Here is a 13,220-nt window from a genome sequence, read left to right as displayed (position 1 = left end):
TTGTGGCTAAGACTTCCCACAGTGCCATGGCAGGTTTCCAAAGAGGGAGCGAGTGCCTGGAGAGTCAGCTTGTCAAGAGAGCCAAGAGAAGCTAGTCCTAGAGGTTATGCAGAGTCATGCCTCTTTCTTAAAAGCACATCCCTAAGGCAGTGCAGATTCAAAGGGAGAGAATTTAGCCTCCACCTTTGATAGGGGAGTGGCAAAACTCAAACTGCAAGAATATGTATATGGCTGGGTCACTTTGCTGTACAGCAGAAATTGACAGAACAGTGTAAATCAACTGTAATAATTTTTCTTTAAAAGTCAAACTGCGGAAGAGAATTTGAAATGGGAGATTTTTGTTATGGCTATCTTGGAAAATACAACCTCCTATAGCCTCCCACAGGAAGACAAAGTAGGATATTCCAAAAGACAAATCTTTATTTTCATGAGATACTGAGTTAAGCCTATTTGAAGAACTACTTCTCCATAGGTAGTTCTTTGGGCCAAAGTTTGGGGACAAATTGAGATTTGTCTTTTTTTGGACAGTGGCATGAGTACCTGCCTCTAGGATGGCCATATTACACTAAAGGCCAAGTGAGGAATGGGTTAAGCTGAAGCAATAAAGAAAATATTTTGTAAAATAAACATAACTTTTATTAAGTGTCTTTTAAAAAATTACCAAGCATTAGATGTTCATTGGAGAAAAGTTATAAAATGAAGATGAGCAACAATAAGAAAATTTTAAAAAATACTCCAAATTTTACTACCCAAGGAATAACCACTAGAGCACTTTAATATATTTCTTTCAATATCTTTTTATGCGTGTATGTGTGTAATATATATATATGCATACATTTACATACTTTATGTATGTGTGTATTTTTAAAACAGAATAGGATCGTTTTGCACTTATGGTTTGCAATATGCTTTTTAAGCTTTGTTCATAACCCTAGATCATGAACATCTTAGAATGACTTTTACATTCCTCTTCTTTATTTTTTAAATTAAAATATATTTATATTTTTTATTACATACACCCGGTGGAATTCACACCAAATATCAGCAAGTGTGTATAAATTTACACAAGTGGAATCCCTCTTTGCATTCTTCTCTGTATGCTGTTTTACTTAACAATAGATCATGGAGAGGTTTGCATGTCAATAAATAAAGATTTATGCCACTGTATTTAATGATCTCATGAAAGTCTGTATTAAAGAGCTAGGCCATCATTTTTTAAGCAATTCCCTATAAACGGGCCTCTAGGTCATATCCATGTTTTTTGAAATTGCAAACAGTCATGTTTAATTATATTCTACCATAAAGATATTTTTTAACCATAAAGACCAATTTTAAAAAATTCAACGTGAATCCCCAAAATGCGGCAGAATTTTCTTCCCTAGGGATCAGATAAACTGGAGTTTAAATCCGAGTCCTGCTACTTCATGAGTGTGTGACTACAGACAAGGAGTGTCATCTTTCCCAGCCTCTGTTTCCATGTTGGAGGAATGGGAATGTGTATAGCTACTTCTGGGTGAAGCACCTGGCATTGGGCCTGGCCTGTAATTGGGCGTGATGACAGGTAACAATGGTGGTCAGAGCATCTGCAAGTGGTAGACCTGTAGGAACATCTGTGGTTTAGCCCTAGAGCTCAGAGCAACTGTGGGTTGTGTGGTTTAGGGGGCATGGAAAGTGTAGCTACTTTTGTCCTCTTCTTATGACTGGTACCATTTTTATTCCCGGGACGGTTGGGGGTCAGATGGGTTTTTGCATTCCCAAGCTACATATTTCTCCATCTGGTGCAGTTCTGGGCAATCTAAAAATGCAATATCGCTGTCACCAGCTCGAGGAAGACACGGAGTCTGAATAATGTAACATGTCACCACCATCCATCATGATACCAAGAGTGCGGGAGATGCAGTGGGGAGGGGTAGGCCTACAGGGGCTGGCAGAGCAGGTTTGTGGACAGGGCAGCCCCATAAGAGAGAGTAGATGTACAAAGAGCAGTGAGTTAATTCTCGGGCCCAGGAAATACTGGGAAACCTAACAACTGCTCCAGCCTTTTCCATACTATGGCTTTCGAGTTGTTCAGATGCCCTGATTTGCCTAGAGGAAGCCTGGGATTAGGTCTCTCTTTGCCACCAGATATGGGTGTCAACTTGGGGAAGCCTCTAAAAACTTTGGAGTGTCTCCATTTATGTATCAGCAAAATTGAGAAAACCCCCACATAGGGGGCTTTGCATCATGCCTGGAATATCCTAATTGCTTCCTCCCAGACAGGAGCCTCCAGGAAGTCAGGAAGTTGTGATTGTTTTATTCTCCACTCTGCGCGCAGTGCCTGGAGCAGTGTTTGGTGCAGAGTGGGTACTTAGTAATTCTCAAATGGACAGATTGACAAATGGGTGCTGTTGTGATTATGTGAGGTGACCACTGGGTCCAGGACAGGTTGCATGGTCACTCTCTGCAACCTCAAACACCTGTCAGGGCTCAGGACGCCTGAACTTGGCCCCTTTCACTGAGGCTCTGTGGCCTGTCCACTCTGTGTCTCAGCTCTCCCCCTCCCTCGCAGGGCCTCCCATTTCCCCATTCTACAGCTTCGTCATTAGTCCTGCGATGTTACAAAGCAAACAGAGGATCCCTCTTTCTTTTTAACATTTTAGTTGTTGAGGTAAAAGCCACATAACAAAAATCACGGTGCACTCTTTAAAAGTGTGGTCATTCGTCGTCATTTAATACATTCACAAGGTTATGCAGCTGTCACTTCTATTTCATTCTAAGACATTTCCAATACACCGAAAGGAAACCCCATACTCATTAGCAATCACCCCCTATTCCTCTCCGTCCTCTGCCCCAGCCCTGGCGCCATTACTTTCTGTCTCTATGGCTCTACTTACTTTAGATGTTTTCTATAAATAGAATCACATATTGGAGTTCCTGATCTGGCTCAGCAGGTTACCAACCTGACTAGTATCCATGAGGATGCAGGTTCGATCCCTGGCCTTGCTCAGTGGGTTAAAGGATCCGGCCTTGCTGTGGCTATGGTGTAGGCTGGGAGCTGCAGCTCTGATTCCACCCCTAGCCTAGGAACATCCGTGTGCCTCAGGTGTGGCCCTGAAAAAAAAAAAAATAGAATCATAAAATATATGACCTTTTATGTCTGGCATCTTTCACTTTGCAAAATGTTTTGCTTAGATCCAAAATGTTGTTGTAACATGTGTCAGCATTCCTTTTTATGGCTGAATGATGTTTCATTGTATGACTCTAATACATTTTATTTATCCATTCATCAGCTGATGGACATTGGAGTTGTTTCCATTTTTGGCTATTGGCAATATTGCTGCTGTGAACATTCATATATAAGGATTATTTGAATATCCTTTCTTCAGTTCTTTTGGATATGCCTAGGGGCAGAATTCCTGAGTCATATGGTAATTCGATGTTTAATTTCTTGAGGAACTGTCAAACTGTTTTCCACATTGTCTGCACCATTTTGCATTCCCATCAGCGATGTGTGAGATGTCATTTCTCTACATGCTATCTGATACCTGTTATTACCTCACTGTTTTGATTCTGGCCAACCTAATGCATATGAAGTGGCATCTGTCTCATTGTGCATGTGGTTTTTTTGGAGTTTTTTGCTTTTTGTTTTGTTTTACTTTTAGGGCTGTACCTACAGCATGTGAACGTTCCCAGGCTAGGGGTCGAATTGGAGCTCCGGCTCCAGCCTACACTACAGCCACAGCAACACAAAATCCAAGCCACGTCTATGACCTACACCACAGCTCACGACAATGCCGGATCCTTAAGCCACTGAGCAAAGCCAGGGATCGAACCTGCATCCTCATGGATACTAGCTGGATTCATAACCTGCTGAGCCACAGCTGGAATTCCTCCCTGTGGCTTTGATTTAATGGCCTTTTCCGAATGGGGAATAACTAATCATCTTATAAGAACAGACGGTTTCTGAATCAAACAAAAGCTAGGTTCTAATGCGGAGGCTCTGCCATTTGTAATTTGTGTGATCTTAGATAAGCAACCTTGAGGCTCTGAAGGTTGGTTTGCCCCTCAGTAAAATCAGGACAATTCCTACCTCTCAGACCCTGTGTGAAATATGGATGGGAAATTGCTGATAAAGTGCCCAGGCTGGTGCTTATGCCACTATGGTATGTGCTTAGCTCGTCTCCTTCATGGTCCATCCCAGACCACTCAGGACCAGAAGAATCAGGAGGCTATGGAACAGAGGCAAAGGAACTGCTGTCTCGCGGTCTTTCCTCTTGCCGGTTTCTGACCGTCCTCACTTTCTCTCAGCCCCTCAACAGAAATACTTGAGCAGCCCTGTATAATTAATGGCTGCACTTTAGTTCACTAAATCACCCATTTCATATTAAAATGCTAGCAGAGGGGGCCCTTTCCCATGCATCTGACTCATCTCCAAGTCTGACTGTAATTGGCCTGTGGCCCCTGCAGATTCTATGGACACTCAAGGGCTATATGCCTTGGGCAGCTGCCACCTTCCTACAGTGTCACAGAAGGCAGGGACTCGCCACTCCCACCCAGCAGCATTTCCGTTTCTTCTGCTAAACTCAGGCGTGCACGTCTTTGGTCTTGTGCAATTTATATAAACTGTATGTATCATTTTCCTCATCCTGACCATGTGAGTTAAGAGATACGGTCCCCTTTTTAAGAATGAATTCAGAAAGGTCGAGTGCCTTGCCCAAGCCCACACAGCTAGTATGTGGAACCTAGGATTAAAACTCATATCTGACTCTAGGACCCTAATTTCTGAACAGAAGTACATTACCTCTCACGATTCCTGGATTCAACCAGTGTAGAAACCTACTAGGCTTTAAGTGCCTGAGGGCAGAGGCAATGACTATTGTTTTTTAATGGAATCTGAGCTACACCATTTTTCATCCAAGTCACATTAAAAAAAAATTTTTTTTGGAGTTTCCTTGGTGGCACAGTAGGCTAAGCATCTGTGTCATCAATGCTGTGGCTCTGGCCACAGCTGTGGTGCCGGTTTGATTTCTGGCCCTGAAATTTCTGCATGCTGTGGGTGCAGCCAAAAAAAAAAAAAAAAACCTTTTTAAAAATTTTTTTAAATTAAAAAAATTTTTTTTGGTCTTTTTAGGGCTGCACCTGTGGCCTGTGGAGTTCCCAGGCTAGGGGTCAAAATGGACCTGTAGCTGCCACCCTACACCACAGCCACAGCAGTGGGGACCCAAGGCTTGTCTGACCTATACCACAGCTCATGGCAACACTGGATCCCTTAACCCACTGAGTGAGGCCAGAGAACGAACCCACGTTCTCATGATACTAGTTAGGTTCGTTAACCACTGAGCCATGACGGGAACTCCCTCATTTTTTTTTTTTTTAAGTTCCAACATCTTCCTAGGGGCTGTGGCTCATTCGTCTTTTCCCTGTACCCTGATTCTGTCCCTCATAAGTACCTCCAGAGCTGCACTCCAATGTGATGGGCACTTGAAATGTGCCTACTCTGTGTTGAGAGGTGCTGTGAGCATAAAACATACACTGGATTTTGAAAACTTGAGAAAGATGGAGATCCCGTCATGGCTCAGTGGAAACTAATCCAACTAGGAACCATGAGGTTGCGGGTTTGATCCCCAGCCTCGCTCAGTGGGTTAAGGATCTGGCATTGCCATAAACTGTGGTGTCGGTCGCAGATGAGGCTCAGATCCTACGTTGCTGTGGCTGTGGTGTAGGCTGGCAGCTGTAGCTCCGGCTAGACCCCTAGCCTGGGAACCTCCATATGCTGTGGGTTCATCCCTAAAAAAAAAAAAAAAAAAAAAAAAAAAAAAAAAAAAAAAACTTGCGAAAGATATAGAAATAGTTCCGTCATAATTTTATGCTCATTATAGGTTAAAATGATACTATTTTGAATATTTGGATTGAATCAGTATATCCCAAACTTAATTTTGCCTCTTTATGCCTGACCTTTTTAACATGGCTCCTAGAACATTTAAAATTGCATACGTGGCTCGCATTATATTTTGGGGTTGACGTAGAGGCAGTCTCTCTGAGCCTCAGTTTCCACTCTGCACCTGGCGCCTTGGTATTTACAGGAGGGAGGCGAGGGTCAGAGGTGTGGGAAGGGAGGGGGCACCTGGACAAGCCAGAGGCATGGTTTCAGGGTGCATGGACGTGAGGAGCGATGGAGGCATCCTTAGGATCCAGCTGAGCCTGGTCAGAGTTCCTACCCACAGTATAATTGCTGAGGTTCAGGGAGGGGCCATGGAAAGTGGAAAATGTGCCTGGCACTGGGGACAGGGACAGACCCTCTAATCCTCAGAGGTCAGATCATCAAGCTTTTGCTACTGCTCCACCTCATTGTGCGCACGCGCACACACCACACACACACACACACACACACACACACACACACTCACGCACACACACAGATTTTCCCAGGTTACTTTAGCCATGAGGCAGGCTTTGCAGGTGGACTTGACTTCAGTCCCACCTCTTTGCACACCCACACACAGACACACACACATTTTTCCAGGTTACTTTAGCCATGAAGCAGGCTTTGCAGGTGGATTTGATTTCAGTCAGTCCCACCTCTTTGCACACCCACACACATACACACACACATTTTCCCAGGTTACTTTAGCCCTGAGGCAGGCTTTGCAGGTGGCCTTGACCTCAGTCCCATCTCCCTCCTCCTTCACCACCTTACATCACCTCTCTTCAGGCACAGCTTATTCATCTGTAAAACAAGGTTTGTAATACCTTCCTTACAAGGATGGCTGTGGATAGTAAATGAGGTCTTTACTCATATTTTACTGTACACCCGGCATAGAGACTAAGGCAATAGGCTGCAGCCACTGTCTGGATTTGAATTGTGGGTCTGCTGCTTATGAGCTGTGTGACCCTGGGCAGATTGCTGGGTTTCCTTGTGCCTTCATTTCCTCGTCTGCTAAAGTAGGAGTGGGTATTAACCTACTTCCTAGAGTTATTGTAAGGATTAAACAAGGCCATACAAGTAAAGGCTTTAGAACCATGCCTGGAAGTAGGACAGTGCTATCAAAGGGTTAGCTTTTCTTATTGTGTTAGACTTGCCTGGTGCCATTTCTGTCGTTCCCCCACCCCCACCCCTCAACTAGACTGTCCTGGTAGGGAAAGACTCCTGTCGGAGTCCTGTCTGCCATTTCCCCGTAATATGTCATTTGTTTGGGGGAAAAAGGGAGATGAGAGGGAGGAGGAGAGGAAAGAGGGAGGGAGGATTTAGTTGGAATGTGTAAAATGCTACAGTGGCATTAAAGTGGGAAGGGTCTGGGGTGGACTCCTGACAGACAGAGTGCTCCCTTTTCCTCTCCTGCCTGAACACAGCAGGAAGTGTGACAGATGCTTCCTGTACCTAAGGCAGCTCTTTTATCACAGGCCTTCATTGTCCCCTTGGTAAAAATTATGTGCAGATGAACCAAAGTCCCCTTTCCTCCCTCCATCCCTTATTCCTTCCCTTTCTCCCTCCCTCTCTCCCTCCCTCCCTCCTTCCCTCTCTTCTTTCCTTTTCCTGCAACACTAAAATATTTTAATGCCAATTTAAAAAGCTTTACTGGCCTCTGAGACTCTTGCAGAGTAAGAGTTGGTAGCAATTCTTCCACTGCTTCCAGAATCCCCGTGGAGCATCTGCCAACCCCATTGCAAAGGAGAGCAGATAAATGGGGAGTCACATCTGGTAGAATCTGGAATCTCCTATTGTCTCCAGGTCCAACTCTTAGTTGCTGGGGATTGGGGGAGATTTGCACTAAGGGGCAGGGAGAGATTGTGACTGAAATCTAATTTGGGGACGGTGATCAGACATTGTTGTCCCTCTCCCATCTATTACAATGTACTCCAGGAAGAAGGAGGACAAGTATTAATTTTTCCATTTTACAGAGCAATAAGCCAAGAGAGAGTGTCACAGGGGTTCAGAATTTGAACTTGGCCATCCATCACACCCAGGTACCAAGTCTGACTTCACTCACTGTTCACAAGTCACTTTACTTTTCTGAACCTTGGTCCCCTCATCTGTAAAGTGAGCATCATGGTACTTACTTCCTATGAAGACCGTGAGTTTGGAAGGAGATGATCAGTGCAAAGTTCAGAACACAGCAATTGACACCTGTATGATTAATGGACGGGCTGTTTTCCCCAGGGTTTCCTCTTGAGTAATTTCCAAGGCAAGCACTTCACATACTAGAGAGCCCACATGTAGAGCTGAACCATGTAACCCTGAGTTGAAACTCTCCTACTCATCATTTGTGTGACTTTGAAGTTGTGTGACACATAAGTAAGTAACTTTGCTTATGTGTGCCTTCATGTTTTCATAATATTTATCTCATTTGCTAATTACACTTTCCTTACCAGTATATCGTGGTGTGGATTGTATGCAATAATGTATGGTCATTTTCCAGGCACACAGTAGATTGTTGATCTAAAAGTGGGATTTCTTCATACCTAACATCATTTCAAATGTACCACCAGAAAAAATAACAGTGTAGATCCTTTCATGGATTGAATAACATGTCCTTCTAATGAATATTTTTCTTTTCTTCAGAAATTTTTAGGATAGGTAGTAGGTTTGCATGGTGCTTGATACAAGAAAAACAGAACATTTAAAGAGAAAATTATTTTCCTCCATCTCCGTCCTTCAGCCACTTACTTCTCCATCAGAACAACTATATTTACCAGATCCTTGTGTCTCCTCCCAGAGATAGTCTCTTGATGAAGGTGTCTGAAGCTCCATTGACTAAATAGTTTTTCAAACCAGAATTGCTCTTCTTCCCTGCCCCTGGCCCCCCACCCCAACCGGCTCTGAGGCTCTCCCTTAGCCATTTCTTCACAGATCCTTTAAACCCTCCTTCCATGTCCTGGACTAAAATAATAATAATAAAACACAGAAAATTAAAATTCCTCATATTTCTCCCTGTGGAATCAACTGCTATTAGTATTTTGGCGTATGTCTTTCTAGCCCTTTTCCCTTATTGTTTTTGTAATCAGCTCTTCATAGCGTGTGCGTGCATTGCTGTTCCCCCCTCAACGTTCCTCTGTATTTCTCTCTGAAGCACCCCTTGCACTCCTCCCTTCCTCCCCATCCTCACCACCCCTGGCCTCACCCAGACCCCTGCCTCCTCTCACCTGGTGACCATGGAGCCACCTAGCTGCGCACCCTCCCTGGTACCCATTCTGTAGCCTGCATCCATTCTGTGTCCTTCCTGGCATGCTCCGCTGATGAAATGATCCTCTTGATTCCAATCCTCCCACGTCATCCAAAATGAAGCCCCTTGTCCTTAGCGTGGCAGTCAGGGACGCCCACTGTGTGACTGCGGTGAAACCTTCCTCATCAGCACTCTGCTTCGGCAGCCTCCTCCCGCCCACACTCCCCAGACCCAGGGATGCTCCTCCCAACTTCATCTTCCATCCCTGAAGCCCCATCCATCCTTCAGCCCTTACCTAACTCTCCCTTCCTAAAGCCTCCCCAGGTTCTCTGTGTTGGGATGGATTGCCCTCCCCCTGTTCCCAGGGGCTCGTTGCATGGGGAACGTGGCCATGAATTAGGTTAGATGCACCTTAGGATCCCATTTGTCCTCCTGACTAGCTTATGATCCCCTGGCTGGCAAGGACCCAGTGGTATCTATCTTTGCTGCTCCCGTGTCTGGCTCTGGGCCTGGCCTATAGCAGGCACTTGACTGAAATATATGTGAAATTAAGTTGTCTGGAGTGTTTTCTTAGAGGCAGGCTCATCATACGAAGCAACAATCGACCTATCAATTATCTAGTACCCGCCCCAGACCAGGTGTTTTATTATGTGTCATACCTCCTTTCCTCTTCCAAAGCAACCCCACAAGGTTATTAGCTCTTGTTCCTGTTTTAGATAGAGTCCAGGGTTCAGAGAGGTGGGGTATCTTCTCAAGGTCACACAGCCCCAGAGCTGCCAGTCTGTGGTTAGAGCCCAGATCTGCATCACTGCAGAGCCTGAACTCCTGTAAATCACACCTACTCCTGGGCCACTCGGGCTTTACAGAAAGGAGTCTGGGGACAGGGTTGCTGATCTTTGGGATGGCTGAGTGATTTCGTGTGCTCCCGGGGACCTGCAATGACTGAGGGATTATGCTTCCTCGCAGGGGGGATCAGCTTTGGGAGAACCAAGGGGACCTCGGGATCAGAGGCAGACGACGAAACGCAGCTGACATTCTACACGGAGCAGTACCGCAGCCGGCGCCGCAGCAAAGGTAACGGAGTCCTTGGGAAGGTTCCAGAACCAGGGTGTGTAGGAGGAAAACCAGGGAAGCCAACTCTGTGCTTCATGACAAACCCTGAATCTTCTTCAACCTGATCCTGATCCAGTTAACACTGAGCTTGGCATCCCATTCTTATTTACGCTCTGTCTCACCCCCATTCCTCAAAGGATTGCAAGATGGTTCTTCAAGTTTATGCAGTTTTTAAAAAAAATCCATCACAGTAGAGAATCAGATTGAAAGGAAAAGAGGAGTAAGGAAAATTATTCAGACTCGGCTTAGATGTATGCACAGTAATCCATGCCGTGCTGTGTGGTGTGGTTCTTAGAAGGAGCTGACAGCTTAACTCTGAGATTCTTAGCAACCAAAGTGCAAAAGGAAACCCACTCAGCAGTAAAATGCACAGGGCTTACAGGAGAAAATCAGCATTTGCTCAGGAAATTCTACTGACCTGACACAGAGACCGGATAGAGTTCTCCAGATGGTTCCTATAAACAGGACTGCTTGGGATTTTCTAGACAATGGACGCAAGGGACAAAATCAGTATCAATGCATCATATTTCTTCCTCAGTGTGATGAAGCAGGACCACCTTCAAGGGCTTGACCTCACTGGCAATGTCCACAGTCATCCACAGTCATCGCAGGAAAACACACTCTGAAGGGAAAATTGATCATATGTCAGGCAATCACCTGAGCATCGAATTCCTCACCACTGAGTGTTTTCTAAGGATGGCAAAGTAGCAAGTTCATGATGACAGCCTTGGGAGAGAATTTGGGGTGCAAACATATATTCCTTGCCAGGGATTATGGGCAGATCCAGGGGCTTAGACCAGGCCCTGGAGAGAAGGGATGTCCTCCTGCAAACATGATGGCCACTAATCCAGGCACGTGGCAGCCTATGCTTTGCCCCCTCTCAATCCCCAACCTCTGCACAGAAGTGGGCTGAAGAAGGGCCTGTGGTGGAGAAGAAGAGGAGAATCTTCCTTACAAATCAGCTCCGTCATGGGTGATGGGCCTTTGAAAGGCATAGGTCATGTAGCTTCTCTGGGTGCCTTTTGCTGTTGGGCAAATTATCCATCTATCGTATACCTCAGTTTTGTCATCTGTGAGCTGGGCCTTGCAACTGCCTCCTAGACTTGGAGGTGAATTATGGTTTTGTTATATTCGAAATGCATCACGGTGCCTGGGATATACTAAGGGCAAAGAAAGTAGGCATCACTAATGTCAGTGCAGTTCTTGCCATTGTTTTCCATATCTCCCAATCCCGGGTGCCTTTCACTGAAAAGACCCCCTACGGGGCAATGTGTCCCTTGACACAGCACCTGGGAAGGTCTCAAAGCTTCTGCAGACATTAGAACATGTGAGCCCGCCCCTCACTCTTCCTATGCCTCGGAGGTCTGGTAGATGCTGCATCAGAAATTTAGATTCTGGTAGATGATGCATCAGAGATTTAGAAGTTGGGGATGGACAATTCTTGACCTGTCTTCTCCCTCTGCCAGTACAGCAGCCAGAATTAGGGCTGGGGAAGTCTGGGGTCTTCTCTGCAGGACTGGGATCTTTATAGCTACTTGGAAAAAACATCCATTAGTAAGTTTTCCCTGTGGTAAATTGGAGTTAAATGTAAAAAAAAAGCAAAAGTAAGCTGCAGGACTTGAAATGAACACTTTGGCCCAATGCCTCCATACCCTTCTAAAGGTTGGCTCTGTTTCTAAGATAGAGAAGATGCCGGGGCTATAATATACACCACCCCACCCAACACACACGCCTCCTTCCCTGGCCCCCATGCCTGCTGAGTGCCAGAGCTGCTCTGCCCTCTCCACTTACTGTCCACAAATGTCAAGGCCCCCCTCCCTCCTGCTCCAGTCCCACCACATCTTCCTCCTCTGCCTCTGTATGCTGCATTTGTTTGCTTGCTTATTTGTTTTCATTCCTAATTCTTTGTTTTCTCTCCTTTCTCTTTTCTTTCCACCCTCATCTATCACTGCTTGCTTCTCATTCCTCAGTCTTCCTTCTGTCTTCTTCTCTGTGCCTCTCTCTCCTTCTCTCTTCTCTCATTGTCTCTTCTAGTTCCCTTCCCGCTCACCACTCTGCTCTTTTCTCCAGCTATTTCCCACTGAGTCCATCTCCCTCCCTCCATCCCTCCCTCCTTCCCCCTCTCCTTTCCCTACACACCTCAAATATTTGTTAGGCACCAACAATGTGTCTAACTGTCTTCTAGGCAATGGGAGCAGAAACCAAGCAGCAACTCTGAAAACTCCCTGCTGCCTCAGAGCTTGTATTCTATCAAAATACTATCCTGTTAGGTGATGAGAAATGCTAAGGAGGAAGACCCCAACTAGGATGGGAATGGAGGGAGTAAGGAAGGAACCGCAGCTTAGATTGCTTGAGTGTGTTACCCCATCCTTTTTCAGGATCACAGAGAAAGCATTCTTGCAGTTGATGTTATCAAGATCATTGCTGCTGCTGCTGCTGCTGCTGCTGCCCTGTTTGTTTGTTGAGCAAGAGCATGAACTTGGTTCAGGCAAAGTTCCTGCTCCAGCCAGATAAACTTAGAGCCCAGTGCCTGGTGCTGCAGATACCACAGTCACCAGGGAATGGCTGTGACCCTTCTTTGCCAAGAGTCGGGGGACCTTTAGCGAGGTTGCCCTGATAGGAAAAATGTGCAGTGCAAAGGTGAGCTGGGGATACTGTAGGAGTCCTGGGGGATGAGAGGACAATGCAGCAGAGTATTAAGAGCATGGATTCTTGTGGCTGGCGGGTTGCCTGGGTTGAAATCCCAGCCCCACCACTCATTGGCAGTGCCATCTTGAACATGAACTGTAACCTCTCTGTGCATTAGTTGCCTAATCTAAAAAAAATGAGGAAAGTAAAATTACAGCCCTGGGAGGATGTTCTAAGGTTTGCAATTAGTTGGTAAACCATGCGGGTGGGTTTAAGGAGAGGGAGAAGAGGTCATGGTGGAGCCAGGCTGCTGAGGAAAGAGCACTGACTGAGGTGGGG

The 13,220-nt window shown here is 45.6% G+C and overlaps 1 protein-coding gene across 6 annotated transcripts in view; it reads left to right on the top strand.

The window, feature by feature from the left end:
• Positions 1–13,220, top strand: part of ASTN2 (astrotactin 2) — a 915,211-nt gene that overhangs the window by 305,327 nt on the left and 596,664 nt on the right. For all 6 annotated transcript variants that reach the window (XM_021074502.1, XM_021074486.1, XM_021074494.1 and 3 more), the window contains one exon: positions 10,107–10,214. In XM_021074502.1, coding sequence (XP_020930161.1) covers positions 10,107–10,214 — 108 coding nt within the window. The remainder of the gene's footprint in view (positions 1–10,106; positions 10,215–13,220) is intronic.

The sequence above is a fragment of the Sus scrofa genome, chromosome 1 (assembly GCF_000003025.6).
Source record: "Sus scrofa isolate TJ Tabasco breed Duroc chromosome 1, Sscrofa11.1, whole genome shotgun sequence".
Classification (NCBI taxonomy): Eukaryota; Metazoa; Chordata; class Mammalia; order Artiodactyla; family Suidae; genus Sus; species Sus scrofa.
This window is presented reverse-complemented; position numbering and strand designations above follow the sequence as displayed.